At 39.2% G+C, this 19675-nt stretch overlaps 1 protein-coding gene across 6 annotated transcripts; it reads left to right on the top strand.

Annotated features, from left to right (window-relative positions):
• The first annotated feature begins 1137 nt into the window (after nucleotides 1-1137).
• Nucleotides 1138-19493, top strand: aclyb (ATP citrate lyase b). Of its 6 annotated transcripts, none has more exons than XM_023949194.2 (30): nucleotides 1138-1319; nucleotides 3731-3909; nucleotides 4831-4953; nucleotides 5808-5870; nucleotides 6135-6325; nucleotides 6774-6853; nucleotides 6941-7071; nucleotides 7199-7317; nucleotides 7563-7699; nucleotides 7780-7841; nucleotides 8165-8282; nucleotides 8501-8655; nucleotides 10156-10249; nucleotides 10468-10524; nucleotides 10826-10855; nucleotides 12805-12946; nucleotides 13043-13211; nucleotides 14191-14295; nucleotides 14387-14583; nucleotides 14676-14757; nucleotides 14843-14953; nucleotides 15021-15148; nucleotides 15238-15331; nucleotides 15415-15569; nucleotides 15646-15796; nucleotides 16883-17026; nucleotides 17151-17264; nucleotides 17714-17796; nucleotides 18195-18271; nucleotides 18348-19493. In XM_023949194.2, the coding sequence occupies exons 2-30, from the start codon at nucleotides 3751-3753 to the stop codon at nucleotides 18440-18442; spliced, it is 3366 nt and encodes a 1121-aa protein (XP_023804962.1). In that variant the 5' UTR covers nucleotides 1138-1319; nucleotides 3731-3750; the 3' UTR covers nucleotides 18443-19493. The 6 variants fall into 6 exon arrangements, with proteins under 6 accessions (XP_023804962.1, XP_023804961.1, XP_023804965.1 ...); XM_023949193.2 differs by having other exon boundaries at nucleotides 10826-10864; XM_023949197.2 differs by lacking the exon at nucleotides 10468-10524.
• Nucleotides 19494-19675: the final 182 nt, after the last annotated feature.

Here is a 19675-nt window from a genome sequence, read left to right as displayed (position 1 = left end):
TGATGCAAAAAATTCAAAAAATTCACCCTCTATGCAAATACTGCAAAAATAAACGAGTCATGCAGTCCTCTCAAACATCATCCTAGTAGGAAAAATACGGTTTATGTGACTATTTTTGTTTATTTTAGATTCCCTTTGCAAAGAAAATAGTACACTTGACATGTATTTTATTAAATATTCTTGTGTATAAGTAAAGCAACAAAGCTACAGTTCATGTAGAGTGGGGCAAAAAGGTATTTAGTCAGCCACAGATCGTTCGAGTCCCACTTGAAAAGATGAGAGGCCTGTAATTTTCATCATTTGTAAACTTCAACAATGAGACAAAAATCCAGAAAATCACATTGTCTGATTTTTAAAGAATTTATTAGCAAATTATGGTGGGAAATAAGTATACTAAATATTTTGTTATATACCCTTTAGACTTCTTTTTAAGAAGGGTACCATCAATCAGTGGTCACAACAATAAAAACGTACATGTATTTTATTATGCATAATAAGATCCACAAAACACAAACATTAGAATAAGAAAAAATGCATTTTTTAGAAACAAACATATTTTAACATGAATGGTTTATTTATTTGGTCATAAAAGGGGGGGGGGGGGGGCAGCATTTTATTCCCAGTCTGGATGGAAAACCAGTGTTACAAAAAAGTGGCTGCCTAAATTTAAATTGGTATTCCAGCCTCAGTGGTAAAAGCAGAAGTCTTTGATTCTTGTTAAAATGCAAAAAAAATAAATTCTTATCTTCAGTCAGGTCCCTAAGATTTTATCCCAAACCAATACACCTTTTTGTAGCTTAATTCATTTTTAAAAATTCTCAGCTGTGCTGTTGGTTGTATTAGATGTGTTTACAGAATCACAAAATATTTAATGCTAAACATAGATGTCATATTTTGTCTACAGGGCATCCCATTTTGTTAATGTTTTACACATTATTGTCATGAAAACCATTTATAAATTTTAACACTAATGATTAAATAAAGCATTTTTTAAAATATAATTAAAAATACAATTGTTAGTCGAAAATAATTAAAACTGTCTTTCAAATAACAAGGAAGAAAACAAAAAACAAAAAAAAAGCTACCTCGAGATTGACAGGTGGGTAGGCGGAACTGACGTTGTCACATGTTCAGGATCCAGCCAATCAGAGGGCAGCAGCGACGTGTAATCGGTCGCCAGACTATGGTGCGACAGGAGGAGAGAGACTGCCGAGGCGTTTGACAGAAAACCACTCCAGTATAAATCTTGTAACTCCTAAACCGTCCTATTTCTGGACACGGACGACCCTTTGCTTCAAGAAGGCGTTATCACTGACAAGGTAAACAATAATTTAAAGTTATTTTTTAACTAGGCCTTTTATCGACTTTCTGCTACAGCAGAGTTAGCTTCTGTCACAGGACTTCTGCTGGACAATCATTCATGAGAGATGCTCTCAGGTTTAATAGCAAACTCTTTGGAGGTGCAGAAAAAATGTAAACAAAAATGTACACATATATCATAATGTTTAATGTCAAAGAAGCGTTAGGCTGATATAGAGAAGTGTTTTATCGCGGCTAAAAGCAGGACGGTCCCTTCTGACAATTTTACTTATCTTCAGCAACTTTATTTTTAGAACTAAACCCGGTCAAATTCACTTTTTGTTTTATACATACAGGAAAAACTTGTAGCGTGTGTTAAACCTCTCTTGCTAAGCTAATAAGTTTGCGGAGTGGGTGTGGTTGGAGACACAGAGGTTCATTCATACGCGCGTGCCAGGCTAACACAAATGATGCAGCTAGCAAGGTAGTTGGCACCGAAGAAGCGTCAAAACTCCCCACGAGTTTGTCATAGAAGAGCCCGGTTTGGTCCACTTCTGAGATACTGCTGCCCCCCAAAGCTAGATTCCTTCCCGGACAGTTACTCAAATTTAACGGCTTAGTTTAGTAGACAATAGATTTGTGGATTATGTCGTTGCTAAGTACCGAGACTTGTCTCCTCTGGAAGACCACTGACAGGATAGTCTGCATGTATTGTCAAATACTTCTGAATTCAGGTCAAAAATGTTTATATAAGGGCAAAATAAACCTCAATAAAGTGTTATCTCTTAAACAGAGGCAGGTGGTTGAGCTGGCGAGTCATAAAGGTGATTGCTGAGCTTTGGAGTTGCAACCTAATAAGCATCCAGCCAAAACCAATAGGATCCCAATGCATGTAGTTGATCATGAGGCAAGGCTCACTGAGCAGGTCTGGTCACGGTGGAAACAGGAATAACAAGGAAGTCTGTAAAAACCTGTTTTGATGTAGAATTTATTTTTTTGCTATGCCTATACTGCAGGACAAACAGCCACGTTGAAAGTGCTTTTTTTGTGTGTGGGACAAAGGAATTAGTTGGGACTAGGAGGGTTAGTATTGGTTTTTATACTAACTTTTGCAGAATGGGTTGTTGCCTTGTTTGCTTAAATGTTTTTTTATATTTATATGTATGATGGATTGTGTGGGTTCCTTTTGCATCATATTCCCAAACTGCATAATATTGGCACCTCTATTATATTGTGGTGGCATTAATTTTATAGGTCCAAACTATAGCAATAAAAAAAAATTTGTAGTATTTTTGCTTAACGCTCAAGTAGTGGTGCTGTAAAATACCTAACATTGGATGAAAGTTGGTCTTCTTTCTTGCATTTTGGGGTTGTTTGTTTCTAACAAACAGTTTGGCGTATTCTCAACTGATGACACTTGGATTTTTATACCTAAAAAAGGTTGACCAGTAGTGATGCAACAATTCCTTTTCCACACAATTCAGTTGAAACCTCACAGTCATGTTTGGCTCGATTTGTGTTACAAAACGACAACTGAAAGGCAAAAATTTTAGAAAAATATGTTTTTAGATTTGCCAATTGCAAGTAACAACGAAGAAGCCTTTATACATGGTACAATCCGATACAGGGACTGCTCTCTTTAAAGTGGGCAGACCATACAGAAAAATAAATAGAATAAAAGGCAGATTAAAAACAAGAGAAACAATCAAACAAATGTGCAAGGAATGGACAAGAATTCAGGTGGCTTGGCACCTTTTGAGAAGAAACGATCCCAGAGTCTGTCTGTTCTGGATCTTCTAATGTAATAAAACAATAAATCATTTTAAAAGGCAGAACAACAGGTGTGTTTGACACTTTCAATGTAAACATAGGCAAACATATGCACTAGGGATCCAGTTCAATGGTGTAACATACTGAGAATTGTGGCATCTCTTCCCAATTTAGTGAAGATTCAGATAATCAGATTTTCTGTTTTCTTTCTATTTGAAGTTTAGCAGTTTAACCTGCTGCGCTTGGGTGTTTTTTTTCTAATTGTAGCTTGTCAAATATTTCAGGAGATAACGGTTTCTCTACAACTCTTAATTGACTTTAGGTACCACGTCTGGGATGTATTTTTATTTAATTAATTTTGTATAAAACTAATTTTAGTTTGTAGAAGATGTTTATTCACACAGTAAAACAAAGTGCTATAAAAAAGAATCATGAAAAAAAGTCTCTTTTGTCAACTTCCTTCAAACCCTGACCCTCTTCAGACCTGGCGTCCACATTTTGGATTATTTGACCACAGTAGTTAATTCTTCTTAACTGGGGCTATGTGACAACATGTGTAGAGGGTTTGTTCCAATATTAGCTCAGATCTTAAGAGGTTAAAGTAAAATATATACATATTATTACTATAAAAATATAACGACCATGGTGACTTCTCTCCCAGGTACTGTCCTCAGCGCTGCGATGTCTGCAAAAGCCATATCGGAACAGACGGGGAAAGAGTTTCTATACAAGCACATCAACACCTCGGCAGCTGTGCAGAACCGCTTTCGCTATGCGACTGTAACTGCTGAGACAGACTGGGACCGCCTCACTCAGGAGCACCAATGGCTGCTGACCCAAGTAAGACTGTCTCGCAAGTTTAGAATAACCTTGACCACCACCCCCACACCCCACCCCCACTCCACATCTGATAAATCACAAGGCTTAATAACTCTGCGTGCACAGTGTTGAGGTCATCAACTCAGCTGTGCATATATGCTTTTTGCAAACGTGCATTGCATTAGATTTTGTTTCTGAAACCTGAATTGTACAACGGAGTACTATGACCACCGGAAAAGACAAAAGTTGAGAATAAAGTAGAAAAATTATGAGAGTCAAAATTTTACAACAATAAAGTTGTAAAATTATGAGAATTCTATGAAAATGAAGTTGGACATTTATGTTTGAAAAAGTTGTAATTTTACAAAGAAAAGTTTTGTTTTTTGTGCAAATAAACTGTTTAGTGTTTCAACAAAGATATTTGAACATAACTTGTTAAATTCATGTTGCAGGACATCACGCTGGTCCTTCTCTGACTTTATGAAATTTTACTTTTATTTTTGAAAAAGAATGAGTTACAACCTATGAGTTACATTTTTTAAATAATTGATTCTATTGTGATATTTTACAATGTGATATCTAATAATATCTAATGATATAATATGATATTGAATTTATTGAATGGATTTTTTTACTCTTGTAAAATGTTAATTTTCTGAAAATGCTGAGATGTATATACCGGTATTTATTTTTTCATAACTTTATGACTTGTCTCATAAAATTTTGACCTTTTTTTCATAATTTAAAACTATATTTACGGAAAATTTTGACTTTTTCCTTATTTCTTTTATTCCCTGGAAATTTTGATTGGTTCCCCATTATTTTATGACTTTATTCTCACAATTTTATTCTTATACACTTATTTACTTTTCCCTTATGGTGTCCGTAATACTCTGTCTTTGAGTTTAAAGATCTGTTTTTGTGTGTGTGTTTTGTATTCAGCGGCTGGTGGTGAAGCCAGATCAGCTGATCAAGCGGCGTGGGAAGCTCGGCCTTGTTGGCATCAACCTGGACCTGCAGGGGGTCAAAGACTGGGTCAAATCTCACCTTATGAAAGACACCACTGTGAGTCGAAAGAAAGAAAGACATATTTTATTAGTATTATCTAGGAGTCATGCTCGAAATGAACTGGGAGGATAAAAAGGCAAAGTCTAGTCCAGCTGTTGATACGTGAGAAGTGGGTTATACCAACAGAAGGTTGTTGGATCCATCACACAGCTGTACAAAGACAAAAAAAAAAGACACTCCCTTTAATACAGTGCTGTCCTCGGTCTCAGATTAAAGCAAAAGAAAAGTGAGAAAACATTTCTAATCAAAAAACACATAAAGGGTTCAGTGGACAGCCTCTTTTTTTGGAAAATCCAGAAATAATGAAGCATTTTTCTAGCGGTTTACTCAATCATGCACCACTCTATTTGAAATAATTGTAGTGTTTTGTTAAAATGAATGGAGAGGGAGCCCCTCCAGCTCCACCGTATGGGTTAGTGTGGCAACATGCTGCCGGCTCATGTTTTGATCTGCCAGGTCAGAGGGCGAGTTATTCTGGGCCTCAGTAAATGGTCAACATGAGGAGCAGAACTTCGTACAGACGTAGTTTACTGAATATGAAATTTACATCACAATGTAAGTGATGGCTTGTATACCTGTATATGATCACCTGCTATATGTATTTGAAATAAAAACTATATAATATTCTGGTTTAGGTTGTTTAAATTGCTGACATGTTTTGCAGGAATTATATTAGTGCAAATATGTGTAAAAACACTGGAATTTTTAGAAGAAATCAGCAAGTTCCACCTGTTTTTCCATTACTGTGAAAATGTGTTGCATGGTAAAAGTGAAATTAAAAGTTTACAAATGTAAAAAGTAGTTTTCTGCCTAAATAAAAGGTGTTACTAACTAAATTTTGTCTTCACCAGGTGGGAAGGGCTAAAGGTGTCCTGAAGAACTTTCTCATTGAGCCTTTTGTGCCACATAAACAGGTAATGGATCCATTTGACAAAGACAACAAAACACTTTGAGTATTTTTAGAAGCTCCAATCATAGTAGAACAGTGATAGATCCAGTAAATCTTTGTTTTTAGTTTTTATCCTACTAATTTAGTAATAATAAAAAGCATCTTGCATATAAATGTAAGGATATGTTCAAGTTTAAATTTTTGTCTTTTGAAGAAATCTTTTGTCCTCCTTTACCCTTAATGTCACACCATCTGCAAAAATGCCTGTTTTCCTCATTTGCATCTTCAGGAGGAGGAGTTTTACGTGTGCATTTACGCCGTGCGCGAGGGCGACATCGTGCTTTTCCACCATGAGGGAGGAGTGGAAGTGGGTGACGTGGACGCCAAGGCGCAGAAGCTAACGGTTGCAGTGAATGAGAAGATCAGTGAGGAGCAGGTCAAAGAGCAGCTCCTCTCCTATGTTCCTGAAGACAAGAAGGGGTAGGAAGTTGTGGAAAAAGCTTGTGTTGATTAAACTGTAGTCTTTGTCAATAATAGCTAGCCCCTCTTGATCCGCTGTAACTCCGCCCCTGACACAGTAGGAAAAAACACAGAAGAATTTTATTTATATAATTGGAAATAGTCAGGCATGAAGGGGTTAAATCCACATTGTTGTCTCTTTTCAAAATTCATTTTCTTAACAATTTTGTGTATGTTTATACACATTTTTATCCAAAAAGGACTTCAGCCTGTCCTGTTCTTATGCTAGATAAATATCTTCAGGAGCTTCATAAATTCTTTGATTTAAAAAAAAAAAAATTAAAGGGCCTATCTTGTTCAAAATCAACTTTTTTGAGCTCGTAAGAAAAAAGCTTTAAGCCTGAAAAAATACAATAAGTCTACATCCATTGAGTTAATTTGGATTTGTTTTCTCTTTTCCTCTTTGAAGAGTGTTGGCCAGTTTTATTGTTGGACTCTTCAATTTGTATGAAGACCTTTACTTCACCTACCTGGAGATCAACCCGCTCGGTAATTCTTTTATTCCCTATAAAGCTCAGCTCGTGTTGGTCACAGAATATAAATGATCTGCCTTTTTTTCATCTCCATTGTAACCAGTCGTCACTACGGATGGAGTGTACGTCCTCGACATGGCAGCAAAAATAGATGCCACCGCAGATTTCATTTGCAAGTCCAAGTGGGGTGATGTGGAGTTTCCCCCTCCGTTTGGCAGAGAGGCATACCCGGAGGTGGGGCCCTTTTTATTACAAACGTCATAGTAACTTTAGTGCTATCAAGCTTTTGGCTTTTATTGTTCAAATCTGCCATTTTTCACCTGTGTGGGGTATACTTATTGCCACGTTTCCTGGTCGTTAGGAAGCCTACATAGCAGATCTGGATGCAAAGAGCGGTGCCAGTCTGAAGCTCACCCTGCTGAATCCACAAGGCCGGATCTGGACCATGGTGGCCGGAGGAGGAGCATCAGTGGTTTACAGGTGATTTCTTCTTACGTGACTCAAATGAAATTTATTACACCCCGTTATAATACTGACGTGTGACAGATTGTGTGCTTCCTTATGACTTGATCATTTTACAGCCCACCAGGGTTTAGTGACTGTCCCTTCTTCAAAAAAGAAAATGCAGGAAACACCCTAAATGTTTTTCCGGTTACAAAATAGAAAGAAGAAAAAAGCGGCCTGAGTCAGACGCTATTTGACTTTTGATCCCCTCTCCTCATCAGTGACACCATCTGCGATCTGGGTGGGGTGGATGAGCTGGCCAATTATGGAGAGTACTCCGGAGCACCCAGTGAACAGCAGACCTATGACTACGCAAAAACCATCCTCTCTCTCATGACTCGGGAGAAACACCCTCAAGGTGACTTAAAAAGGAAATGTCTAAATGCCTTTTTATTGTTGTTGTTGTTTTAGTCTTTAACTATTTATTTCCTTCTGAAGGGAAAGTGTTGATCATTGGAGGGAGTATTGCAAACTTCACAAACGTTGCAGCCACATTTAAGGTGACTTTTTTTATGTTCTGAAATAAATGTTATAAATGTCACTTTTTTAGGTTTTCAGATAAATGGAAAAACAGGTAAAATCCTGAGTTGGTTCAACCTTTTTTCTTATTTCTTTGTGAATCAATATTTTTGCTCAAATCATCTTTTAAAGGATCTTATTTAAGAACATTCACATTTGTTCCATATTTTTGCTGTGTAAACGATATAACGAGATTTTGGTAGTTTTAAAAAAAACTACAAAATGTGCTTTGATACTCTTCAGTTCACATGATGGAGATTTTTATTTAACAGTTTATATTTTTGCACATCTGTTTCCTTTTCAGGGCATTGTCAGGGCCATTAAAGATAATCAGGAGCCTCTGAAAGAGCATGAGGTGAAAATATTTGTTCGACGTGGTGGACCCAACTACCAGGAGGGCCTAAGAGTGATGGGGGAAGTGGGTGAGTTGCTCCTGAATTTAGGAATTTCCAATTTGCTGATTAAAACCCATGAATATATATTATATTATATTATATTATATTATATTATATTATATTATATTATATTATATTATATTATATTATATTATATTATATTATATTATATTATATTATATTATATTATATTATATACATTTTTTAAATAATTTAACCCTTTTCTCTCATTTTCTTCAATGAAGGGAAGACGACGGGCATTCCAATCCATGTGTTTGGAACAGAGACCCACATGACCGCCATCGTTGGGATGGCTATGGGACATAGGCCCATCCCGAACTTGCCTCCTATGGCTGCTCACACCGCCAACTTCCTGCTCAATGCTAGCAACAACACTGTGGTATTCCTCTTTTCATTTTATCAAAAGTGTTTCCCTCATTTCAGAGGACTCAATATACAAAATGTTTTAATTACATTATTTCCAACATGCAAATGCCAGAAGTGGAAGAAAAAGAAAATTCTTAATAACACAGCTAATCAACAATAACAAAATAGTAATAATAACAATTAAAGCCACAATCTCACTTAGTGGCTGTGGCTACACCCGCATTACTCTCCCCTTACTCTCCCAAGACATGCTAGTCAGAACTGGGGAAAAAAAGGGTTCTGTTAGTTTTATCTCCATAGCAACCATTTTATTTTTTCGGGCGCGTGGAGATGACGAACAGGTCTTGGTGATTTTAAGAAGAATCTGCAAAAGTAATTTGTTAGTATCATACTGTATGTCATATCGTTTCGTTAAGCTTAAGCCAAGGATTCATGTATCTTTATTTTATCTTATCTATTCAACTTTTCACATTCCGGTGAAAAATGTGCGAGGAACAGAGGGCGGCCACTTTTGTGCGCTCTTGACACTAATGCTGTTCAAAATCTACAACTTCTAGTTCCAAATTCTCCCAATACGGCAGCCTCATAAAAGTCCACACAACTTTGGTTGTGGTTATAGAATTAACCTGGTGGCGTGTTTACATTTCGGGAAGATTGCTCGAACAAAACTTGTCTGTAGTCGTATTGTATGAAAATGTAAGAATCACCAATGATTTCCTTTTATTTTTGTTTCTTGGTTTTGAACTATTTTTAACCCCCAAAAGATATTTTGGCTCCATTCCTTTTTTTGACAGTTTCTCAAATGAGATTATTAAAAATGTTTACATTTCGGCTTATGGTGACCTCTTTTTCTTTTTCTTTTTTAAGTTTATTGAACTTATTATTTGCTAAGATGACAAAAGTTTGATCTCTCATACACACTGCGGGCAGTTTCAATATTTGTTTTAGATTAAACTGAGAAGTCCAGATCGTTTGTTTTCTGGCTCATTTGTGTGAACATGGTTTAATGGGCTGGATGTGGCCTGTTGTGCTGAGTTTCATGGCCTCATTTGACCAAATGTGGTCTTTGGTCATCATTTACTATCAGTATTTGTTTTCATGCATTCGTTCTTTGGGCGACAGTCAGGTGGATGAGCGGGTCGTCCAATGATCGAAGGGTTGGCGGTTCGATCCCCGCTCCCACCAGCCAAAATGTCGTTGTGTCCTTGGGCAAGACACTTCACCCTCCTTGCCTCCAGTGTGGCTCCACTGGTGTGTGAATGCGCATAAATGATCCTGGTGATGGTCAGAGGGGCCGTAGGCGCGAACTGGCAGCCACGCCTCTGTCAGTCTGCCCCAGAGCAGCTGTGGCTACAACCGTAGCTTACCATCACCAAGTATGAATGAGGAGTGAATGAATAATGGACATAATGTAAGCGCTTTGGGTGTCTTGAAAAGCGCAGATAAATCCTATCCATTATTATTATTATTATTATTTGCACAACTCCAACTCTGAAAATAATTTGTTCATCAGACTCCGGCTAACACAAGAACTGCTTCCTTCTCCGAGCCCAAGACGCCCAACGATGTGAGCCCTGCAAAAAAGTCCAAAGCAGGTCTTCCAGCAGGTAATGAAATTCAACCCTCCTTTCAAGCTACTTTACAGGTTTTACTTACACATTTCTGCATTTTCATTTTTTTTCCTTTTCTTGCTTTTGTCTTCTCTTCTGCTCTGACACCTGGGCTCCCCCCCTTATACATTTATTTGTTTTTTTCTCCATTTTCTGTACTAATTTTACTCAAACTGTTGACTCACTTGCGACTCTTTCACGCTTGTTTTTCTAAGACCATCTTCATTCTATCCTGTGGCCTCTGAAGAATGTGGTCACAGGAGATTGGAAAGGTAAGTGATAGGTGTGCCACCCTCTGCTTCCGTCTCCTTCACTGGCTTGCCTCTTTTTGAACTCCTGGCCTTCAAATTGGGGAAAAAAACTGTACGAGTGACACTTGTGTTTTCAGACTTACAAACTAAAGGCATGCTGGGAAGCTATTTGATTTTCCATGCTCTTTTCTCTGCAGTGGTTGTTTGTGTTTGAGTGTTCAGTGAATGCAGGAAATGTGTCCAAAAGCCAGACTCATTTGTCTTTTTTTTTCTTTGTTTGCTCCTTCTGCCTTAATTTCTGTTCCATCCTATGTTGTCACAGAAGCCCAAGCCTCTTCTAGCTGCAGCGGAGGTATGGAAGGTGTGAAAAACCTGGCCTGACCTCTCCACCCTCTGTTCCCTTTTTCAGCTAACCTCTGGTTTTAAAACATTCATACTCTGTCCTCCTTACTCGCTTTCAGGGGATCGGCTTTCCTTTCCCTGACACTGACCTGCTGATCAGGCATTTTCCCGCTTGTTTTCAAAAGAGTCTCAACTTATGTAAAGGACTTCCTGAGAAACCAATAACAAGCACTTCATGTGGATTTTCAGTCAAGTCAGCTTAATCCTAAAGCTCTCAGTTAAAGGAATCATTTTTTGGATGAAAAAAGTAAAATACCTTTTAACTAGAAAAGTGGTTGAGCTGCTTTTACAACTTGTTTTGGTCGTGAAACCAAAAGAATGGTCTGTTAGGTGTGACTAACTCAACTTAATCCAATGTCCAACCTTCTTTTGTGTCTGGATTCAGATAACATGAAAAGTGAGAACATGTCCAACATTTTGGATGAATTCATAAGAGAAAAAAAGTGAAATAGATAAAAACACTTGGAATAGACAACTCCTCTCTCTGTCTGCCAGAGAACTTCATCCATCGACCCCTCAGAGTTTGACCCTTTTGTCGCCGTGTGGCTCTACGACGATGGCAGCCCCCACCCCCCCAGCATCCCAACCCAAACCTCCTTAAACCCTTCCTTCGTGAGCTTTGCCCACATTCACTTGCATAAATAGTAACACACCATTTATTGTGACATTTTTTTCATAAATGACAACTTCTACAATCAAGAAAACTGTAGAAACACCTTCTCTAAGGAAAAGGGGGTTTTGCATTTGATAAATGGACATTTTTAAATGTAATCAATACTAATTATCAGTTGAAAAAGATCTGATCCATAACCTATTTGAACATAAAACAGGGAACGGCTATTTTTTCTAATTTGGCACAGGTGCTGCTGAATGAGACCTGAAGTGTTTGTCTCTAAGGTCTCAGATGTGTCGTCACTCAGGTGTGCTTCACTACTTTAAGATAGTTTTGGATCAGAAAGTCTTTCAAAGGCTAGTTTTCTGTCCCAAAGAGAGGCGACACGTGTGAATTACAGACTTAAAAGACTCACTCCGTTCATCTTTGGATCTATCTTCAAAGCGTCCCCAATGGTCTTTTAATTATGATAATGTTTGTTTTTTAGCCAAAATTAAAAACAAAGCAACAACAAAAAAAACTGTTTTTTTCTGGGATATAGTTCCTGAAGAGCGGAATTCACCTGGGTTGTGGGTGGGACCGTTGGAATGGAGCAACCCCGCCCACTTTTCCCATCACCCATAACTGAGACCGCTCCATATACACGCTCTCCCGCTAGTTTACAGCCCCTCACACCCCCAGCCTAACATTAGACATACAATGGAAATGGCAAGCAGTATAGGAGCTATCCAGCATACAGTTTAGATCCAGATTCCAGCTCGGATGAGGAAAACAAAGACTTGCACAGAACTATTTGTCTACAAGTGGACGCATCAGAATGGAGCGGAGCAGTGAGGCTTGTGGCAGCCCAGTTCAAACGGCAATTTTTTTATTACTTCTGATTTACAACACTTTAAATAAATACTGCAATTTTAAGCTAAATCTTCTTAACATCTGTCCACCAACAGCAAAATATGCTGCAAGAACATGTTAATAAACAGCAAAAACAAGATTTTCATCAAAGTATTTAAAAATATATCCCAATCTGCATTTGTCAGCCCATAAGAATGTTTAATAAATTGTGCTTTGACAAAGCTTGTGATAGAAATAGTATGTATCATGTTTTAAGTAAATTTGTTAAATTGCAACGTTTGGATGAGCCGTCTTCCTTCTGTGTTTCTCTGTACGCTCTTCCTCTTAGTATTCCCGTTCCCTCTTTCCCAACATTCATGTGCATCTGTGCCGAGCTTTATTGTGTCTTTCTGTCCTCGCTCACATTTTGTCTTTTGGACTTTTTGTTCCACCAGCCAAGGCAACCACACTGTTCAGCAAGCACACCAAGGCCATCGTCTGGGGCATGCAGACCCGCGCCGTGCAGGGCATGCTGGATTTTGACTACGTCTGCTCTCGGGAGGAACCCTCTGTGGCTGCTATGGTGTACCCTTTCACGTAGGTTATCATTCAACTACAGGGACTGATGCCCAACTTTGTGAACACCTTTCAGAACAAATATGTAAGAACTTTCTCTCATTTTCCTGCTGCTAGTGGAGATCACAAGCAGAAGTTCTATTGGGGTCACAAAGAGATCCTCCTGCCAGTCTACAAAAACATGGCGGATGCCATGAAGAAGCACCCACAGGTGGACGTCATGATCAGCTTTGCTTCGCTGCGCTCGGCCTTCGACAGCACAGTGGAGGCTATGCAGTATCCACAGGTACCGATATGTGCAACAAAAAGGATTTCAGTGGGCTGTGTGCACGCTACTACCATGTTTGATGTAAGGCCGCTCAGACATTTCCTCGTTGGAGAGTCAATAGTGGAATGGTGTTGTTAACATGAAAATTGCTGAGTCTTTAAAGTTTACCAGATGTTTTCTGGAGCTACCTAAAGTCACAATAAAGGAAATCTGGCTTTAGAAGGACATCAGGTGGGCATAAGTTACAAAACCTGTGTTACGGACATGTTATTGCAGTGTTCAGGTCAGCCACAGTAATGTAAACAAACGCGTCTAGACTCCGACTTAGCATGTACCAATGTCTCATTAAAAAAAATACAGTCTTTGAAAAATCACAGACACACTACAAATTAGGGGTCTTATGATTAATCAACTATCCAACCTGATTGATCTATCTGAGGCAGAATCGAACTTAATCGATCTATACGATTGGGGGGGACGACGACACATGCTTACACACAGCAATTCGCACACTTCCAAGACTGTTCTGTTTAATTTTGCCACCGTTAGAAGTTAGCACACTGTGCTAATGCTAATTGCTAATCGTTTCTGTATTGCAGAACACTCGCAACTTAACTTTTTCAAAACCTGATGTCATCATCAGAGGAAGCAAAGCAAACTTGTTGCTGATGCCGTCTCCTCCATTTGACTCCAGAGCCTTGCTAGTTCAGAGCCCAGATCTTCATTTTCGCTCAGGCTAAATCCAGGGAAGCCAGCTCGGTTGTGCTGTCATCTCATTTTATTTAGAGGCAAATGTTGTCTGTGTCATTGTGTAAACACACAGCGAAGAAACTTAGAAAGCAAAAAATAAAAATAAATCAATGAATACTCCTTTTCTGCAGTTGATTGCAAGCAGGAGTAACTCAGCAGTCTTGCTTTTACCTTGAAATATGTCAGTTTCGTGCATTTATAGCAAATCAGCACAAATCTATTCTGAATGATTTGTTTCTTTATTTAGATCCACACCATTGCTATCATAGCTGAGGGCATTCCCGAGGCTCATACCAGGAAGATGATCAAGATGGCCGACGAGAAAGGAGTAACTATCATCGGTCCTGCCACGGTAAGGAGCTGCATCACACTGAATCCTCTTACTGAGCTGGGTTTGTAAGGGTGACGTCCCGCCTTGAAACCTGTCCGGCGTGGCCTTGCAGGTTGGTGGCATCAAGCCGGGCTGTTTTAAGATCGGAAACACGGGTGGGATGCTGGACAACATTTTGGCGTCTAAACTGTACCGACCCGGAAGCGTGGCTTACGTGTCGCGATCTGGAGGCATGTCCAACGAGCTGAACAACATCATCTCACGCACTACAGACGGCGTCTACGAAGGTGTGGCCATTGGAGGTGACAGGTATACGGACAAGCAGTAATCCTGCTGAAAACCTTACCTTTTATATTATTTTTGCCTCTTGAAATCTATAAACTGTGCCTTTCTTGGTTAAGATATCCAGGCTCCACCTTTATGGACCATGTGCTGCGATACCAGGACACCCCAGGGATTAAGATGATTGTGGTGCTGGGAGAGGTGAAAATAAATCCACAAATATCTTTTATTAAATGTAATCATCATATGATTTCACCGTCTTAATCCCCTTTTCTCTATAAAACAGATTGGAGGGACTGATGAATACAAAATCTGCCAAGGCATCAAAGAGGGCCGGATTACCAAGCCTGTGGTGTGCTGGTGTATTGGAACCTGCGCCACCATGTTTGCTTCAGAGGTTCGTTGTGTTGGAGGCCCTCCTGCTGCTCCTTTTTGAGTGTTTCTAACTCTGTTCCTCCCTTCAGGTTCAGTTCGGTCATGCAGGAGCTTGTGCCAACCAGGCGTCCGAAACTGCAATGGCCAAGAACCAGGCTCTGAGGGACGCCGGTGCTTACGTGCCCAAGAGCTTCGATGAGCTGGGAGATCTCATCAGGTGGGCAATTCCTCATATGATCAAAACACGAAGTCTATCTTGAAATATCCTCAGAATTTTTATCTGGTCGTTCTCTTAATATCTGACAGAACCGTTTATGATGAACTGGTGGCCAACGGTACCATCGTTCCAGCCCAGGAGGTTCCTCCACCTACAGTACCCATGGATTATTCCTGGGCTAGGGTAAGAACGGATCAATTCTTACTACTGAGTGTTTATGGATAAAATCTGAAATGTTTGGGTATCTTCCCTGTGAATCTTTGAAGGAGTTGGGTCTGATTCGTAAACCCGCTTCATTCATGACGAGCATCTGTGATGAGCGAGGACAGGAGCTCATATACGCTGGCATGGCCATCACTGAGGTCTTCAAAGAGGAGATGGGTATAGGAGGAGTTCTGGGCTTGCTGTGGTTCCAGCGAAGGTCAGTAAGACTACTGGTAGCAGGATGTCAAGCTCTGAGGATCAAAGTAACATTTGTTTTTGCTGCCTTTGTGCAGGTTACCACGCTATGCCTGCCAATTCATCGAGATGTGTCTGATGGTGACGGCTGACCACGGGCCTGCCGTCTCTGGCGCTCACAACACCATCGTCTGTGCTCGCGCTGGCAAAGACCTGATCTCCAGCCTCACCTCCGGGCTGCTCACCATTGTCAGTACTGCTTATTAAATCTACATATAATGGTATAAGAGAACTGGACTGAGTGGCCCCTCCCACTGGCGTTCCAAAAGGAAGTAGCCGCTGGTTCCAAGAAGCCAAAAACCCGTAGACTTCTATTGAGAAATTAACTACTTTTATTCAGTCTAATTGTCAGAATAACCTTTCTTGCTCTGCAACCTTTTTTTAACATGTTAATTCTAATTTTTTCGTGATATTAAAATATAAACTTGCCAATCAGATGCCTGAATAGAAGTATGTGGTCTCATGTTAAACGTATGAAATGTTTGACTGATTTTGTGTAGCCTGCTTTTAAATTGCAGGGGTGTGGACTTCCAACAAGCTCACTCCTGATTAGCGAGAGTGGTTTCCATAGAAATGTTGACTCAGACCCACTTGGACCAATCAATGCTAACTGGCGATGTCTGGCTCCAACATGCCGCCATGTTTGTATTGCAAAGATAATGTTTTGGTTTTTTTTTTATTCAGAAAGTTTGCATGACATACAGTAAAGAACAATATACTGTAAATCAGTTTTTCAAATGTAAAAAAATGTATAAAAGTAACATGTTATTCTGTAGAGCTAGGATAGATGATGGTTTTATTGGCTTTTTTGTTGCTAATGGGGAAAAATTGTGTCTAAATAATTTGAGCAATTAATTCAAAGAAATGTATTGCTATATTTATTTTTATGAATATAATATTTTGATAATAAAATCAGGAGATTTATCAGAATCGTGCAAATAGCCTCTGAACATAATTGGTGAAACCAAACAGAAGTCTTGAAGAAACAGAGATAGATTTGAGTCGTGAAATGAGTACGGTAACTGAAATGACTTCATTTGGTTTGGGCCAGAATGAAGTAAGTCAATTTCTGCGGGTGATGTCACACTCACTGGGTCCAGTTCTCATATACAGTCAATGGAGAATATATAAACATATTCCTAGTGTCTAAACGACAGGACTCGGCTACTTTTGTTACTAGATGTCACAATTTCCTGTTAGCAGTCTCTGCTTTGTGCAGGCAGTCGCCTTAAAATTAAAAGAAACTTAGCTATATATGTCTGATCTGAAATACAGGGAGACCGCTTTGGAGGTGCTCTGGATGCTGCTGCAAAGCAGTTCAGCAAAGCGTTTGACAGCGGCATGCTGCCCATGGACTTCGTCAACAAGATGAAGAAGGATGGGAAGCTGATCATGGGCATTGGACACCGAGTCAAATCAGTAAGCATCCCTCAACTTTACACTGCAGGAATTGCTTTAAAATTAAAGGATGACTGTTTTTCCAGTAGGGGAACTAATGAAAACAAAGATGTGGAGTAAATTGTTCCTTTTTTTTAAATTTCAGATCAACAATCCAGACATGCGGGTGCAGATCCTGAAGGACTTTGTGAAGCAGCATTTCCCCTCCACACAGCTGTTGGACTACGCCCTTGATGTGGAGAAGATCACCACCTCCAAGGTACGTCAGCAAAGAGTGCAGCCAAACATGGACAAAGTGCAGGGACATGTGTGGTGGTAGCTCCTCCCACTCCGGCTGGGGCGTCAGGCTTATGAACACATTAAATTTGGCTGACACAAATTTGTCGTGCGATTTGCGCTCTGTGTGAACGCAGCTTTAGGAGGGGAGGGCGGTGCAGGGAACTTGTGCCCCGCCCAGCATGTTTTCTACGTCATATCACATACTCTTTCCAATTGAATTTTTTCATCTGCTGCTGATTTGCAGCGATTTGAATAAAGAAATACTCAAAAATGCCATTCTAAGCTTAATTTTCTTTAAATATGTGCTCTATCAGTAAAAGCAAAGGGACTTAGACACCATGGGACATTGAAAAGCTCTCTTTTTCAATGTTTTAGCTTATTTATTTTTCACACAAAGGGGTGAATACGTTCTCCTTTCCCGTTTTGCAGAAACCAAACCTGATCCTAAATGTAGACGGTTTTATTGGCGTTTCCTTTGTGGACCTGCTTCGAACATGCGGAGGCTTCACACGGTAAGAGAAGCAAACGCGCTTCTGGAGAGGGGGAAAAAAGAAAACATTCGCTTCACTTTTCCGTTTGCTTTTAAGGGGTTCTTTTTGTCATTGATGTCAAGAACTCCTAAAAGTAATGAGGAATTCTTCAGAAACAAACACTACAACTTCATTCAGTCTGATTTTTATTCTGTAAAAATGTCTACTGTTATAAAAGTGCAGATATCCTGTGTATTTGCAACAATTCTAACTGGGTTTTTTGGTTTTATAACAATCTTTTTACTGTTTACTTTAAACTACACTAATGAAAGACACTAAATAGTATAATTACAATTCTGTAAATTCAGATGTTTCCGTGTGTATTGCTTGGAGCACATTGTTCACCAGTGTTTCTCACATGACTGTTGAACCGGTTCCAGAGACGAGGCTGACGAGTTTGTGGAAATTGGCGCTCTGAATGGGATCTTTGTCCTTGGTCGTAGCATGGGCTTCATTGGTGAGTCCACCAGTCAAAACTCAAACTACTACATCAGAAGATGCAATGTTTAAAGTTTTTCTTTTTTTGCTTTCAGGACATTACCTGGACCAGAAAAGGCTGAAGCAGGGTCTCTACCGCCACCCATGGGACGACATCTCTTATGTGCTTCCTGAACACATGTCCATGTAAAGTCTAGCATGGCAGAACGGTGGCAGCATCGCCTGAACTGGACATGGTTAACTGAGGCACACGGTTGGAGGCGAACCGAAGGATAGTTTTCTGTCTAAAGTTACAGAGGAAAAAAGGGGAAGTCGATTTTTTTTAGGTGTAGTTTAAACGCGAACTGTTGAAAAACATAGAAATATAACTTATTTAGTGTTGAGTAAAGAGCCAAACCAATGCGGGAACTGCAGCATCGTGACGTAAGTTTGCCCAGATACCTTTATGTGTTTGAATGACAGCGGGATTCAAAAGCATATCCATCCTGTAACTGTCGGTAAAAATAAAAGAAGAAGCTCTTATTGTGAAATCTAGGCTCCACAGCAGTAGACTTTTGTATTACCTGCTGCTGAATATTAACAATGACTTACTATGAGCAACATTTGTTTGTTGTCACATGAAACTTCTTGACGTTTCTGGCTTTTTGTGCTAATCTTTAAGCATGTTTAGATCTATGTTTGAAGTTTTTTTTGTTTTTTTTAAGTCTTTTAGATTTTATTTGGAAATTTCTGACTTAAAGAAATGGTCTTCAGAGGGATTTAAACATTTTCCAAGTGGATTTTCAGAAATTTTACTTTATAAAAAAATGTATAATAATAAACTATGTCTTTGTGTCATGATTCTGGTTACACAAAACAGTTAATTCCATTGGAGGAGTCCTTTTGCTCAAAGTCATGCAAAATCATTTGTGTACTCTTTCTGGTTTTATTTTGTGAGGAAACAGAAGGAAATGCTTAATGAATGAGTTCTGTGAATCTTCTGTTGAGGGACCATGCAAGCAGTTTTGCTGTCCTCGTGGTTGTGTGTGTGTGGGGGTGGGGGTGGTATTGCACAATAAACAGACCAGGACAGTTGCATGACGAATTTTACCAGCTTTAACATAAATCATCACCACCATAACAGTTTGCACCTGCTCATGTAACGCCTGCTGTTTGATCTTTGTTTCGCTGTTTTTATTTAATTGTGAAAAAATGCTTTGTTTTTGTAAACGGCACAAAAATAAAGATTATTTTACTTTTCATTTTGTCTTATTTTTTTGTCTCTTCGGGAAATGTTCATTTGTGTTGAAATGTGCAGAAAGTGGTGATGAATGGGTGAGTGGAATGTGATTGAAAAAATATGCCTTTGTTTTTGCACAGTATATTTGCATTTTAGAAACAAACATTTTGTATGAAATATAGGGGGAAAGGATAACATTGTAGA

This window comes from Oryzias latipes, chromosome 19 (genome assembly GCF_053564925.1).
Source record: "Oryzias latipes strain Hd-rR chromosome 19, Olatipes_Hd-rR_3.1".
NCBI lineage: Eukaryota > Metazoa > Chordata > Actinopteri > Beloniformes > Adrianichthyidae > Oryzias > Oryzias latipes.
The sequence above is the reverse complement of the archived record's forward strand: the minus strand, read 5'-3'. Positions and strand labels throughout refer to the sequence as shown.

Excerpts from the sequence above, each read along its gene's own strand:
- aclyb (XM_023949193.2), top strand. The coding sequence starts at position 3,751 with ATGTCTGCAAAAGCCATATCGGAACAGACGGGGAAAGAGTTTCTATAC. Across the intron at positions 8,283-8,500 it reads AAGAGTGATGGGGGAAGTGG|GGAAGACGACGGGCATTCCA; the intron begins GTGAGTTGCTCC and ends TCTTCAATGAAG. Across the intron at positions 14,296-14,386 it reads CTATCATCGGTCCTGCCACG|GTTGGTGGCATCAAGCCGGG; the intron begins GTAAGGAGCTGC and ends GTGGCCTTGCAG.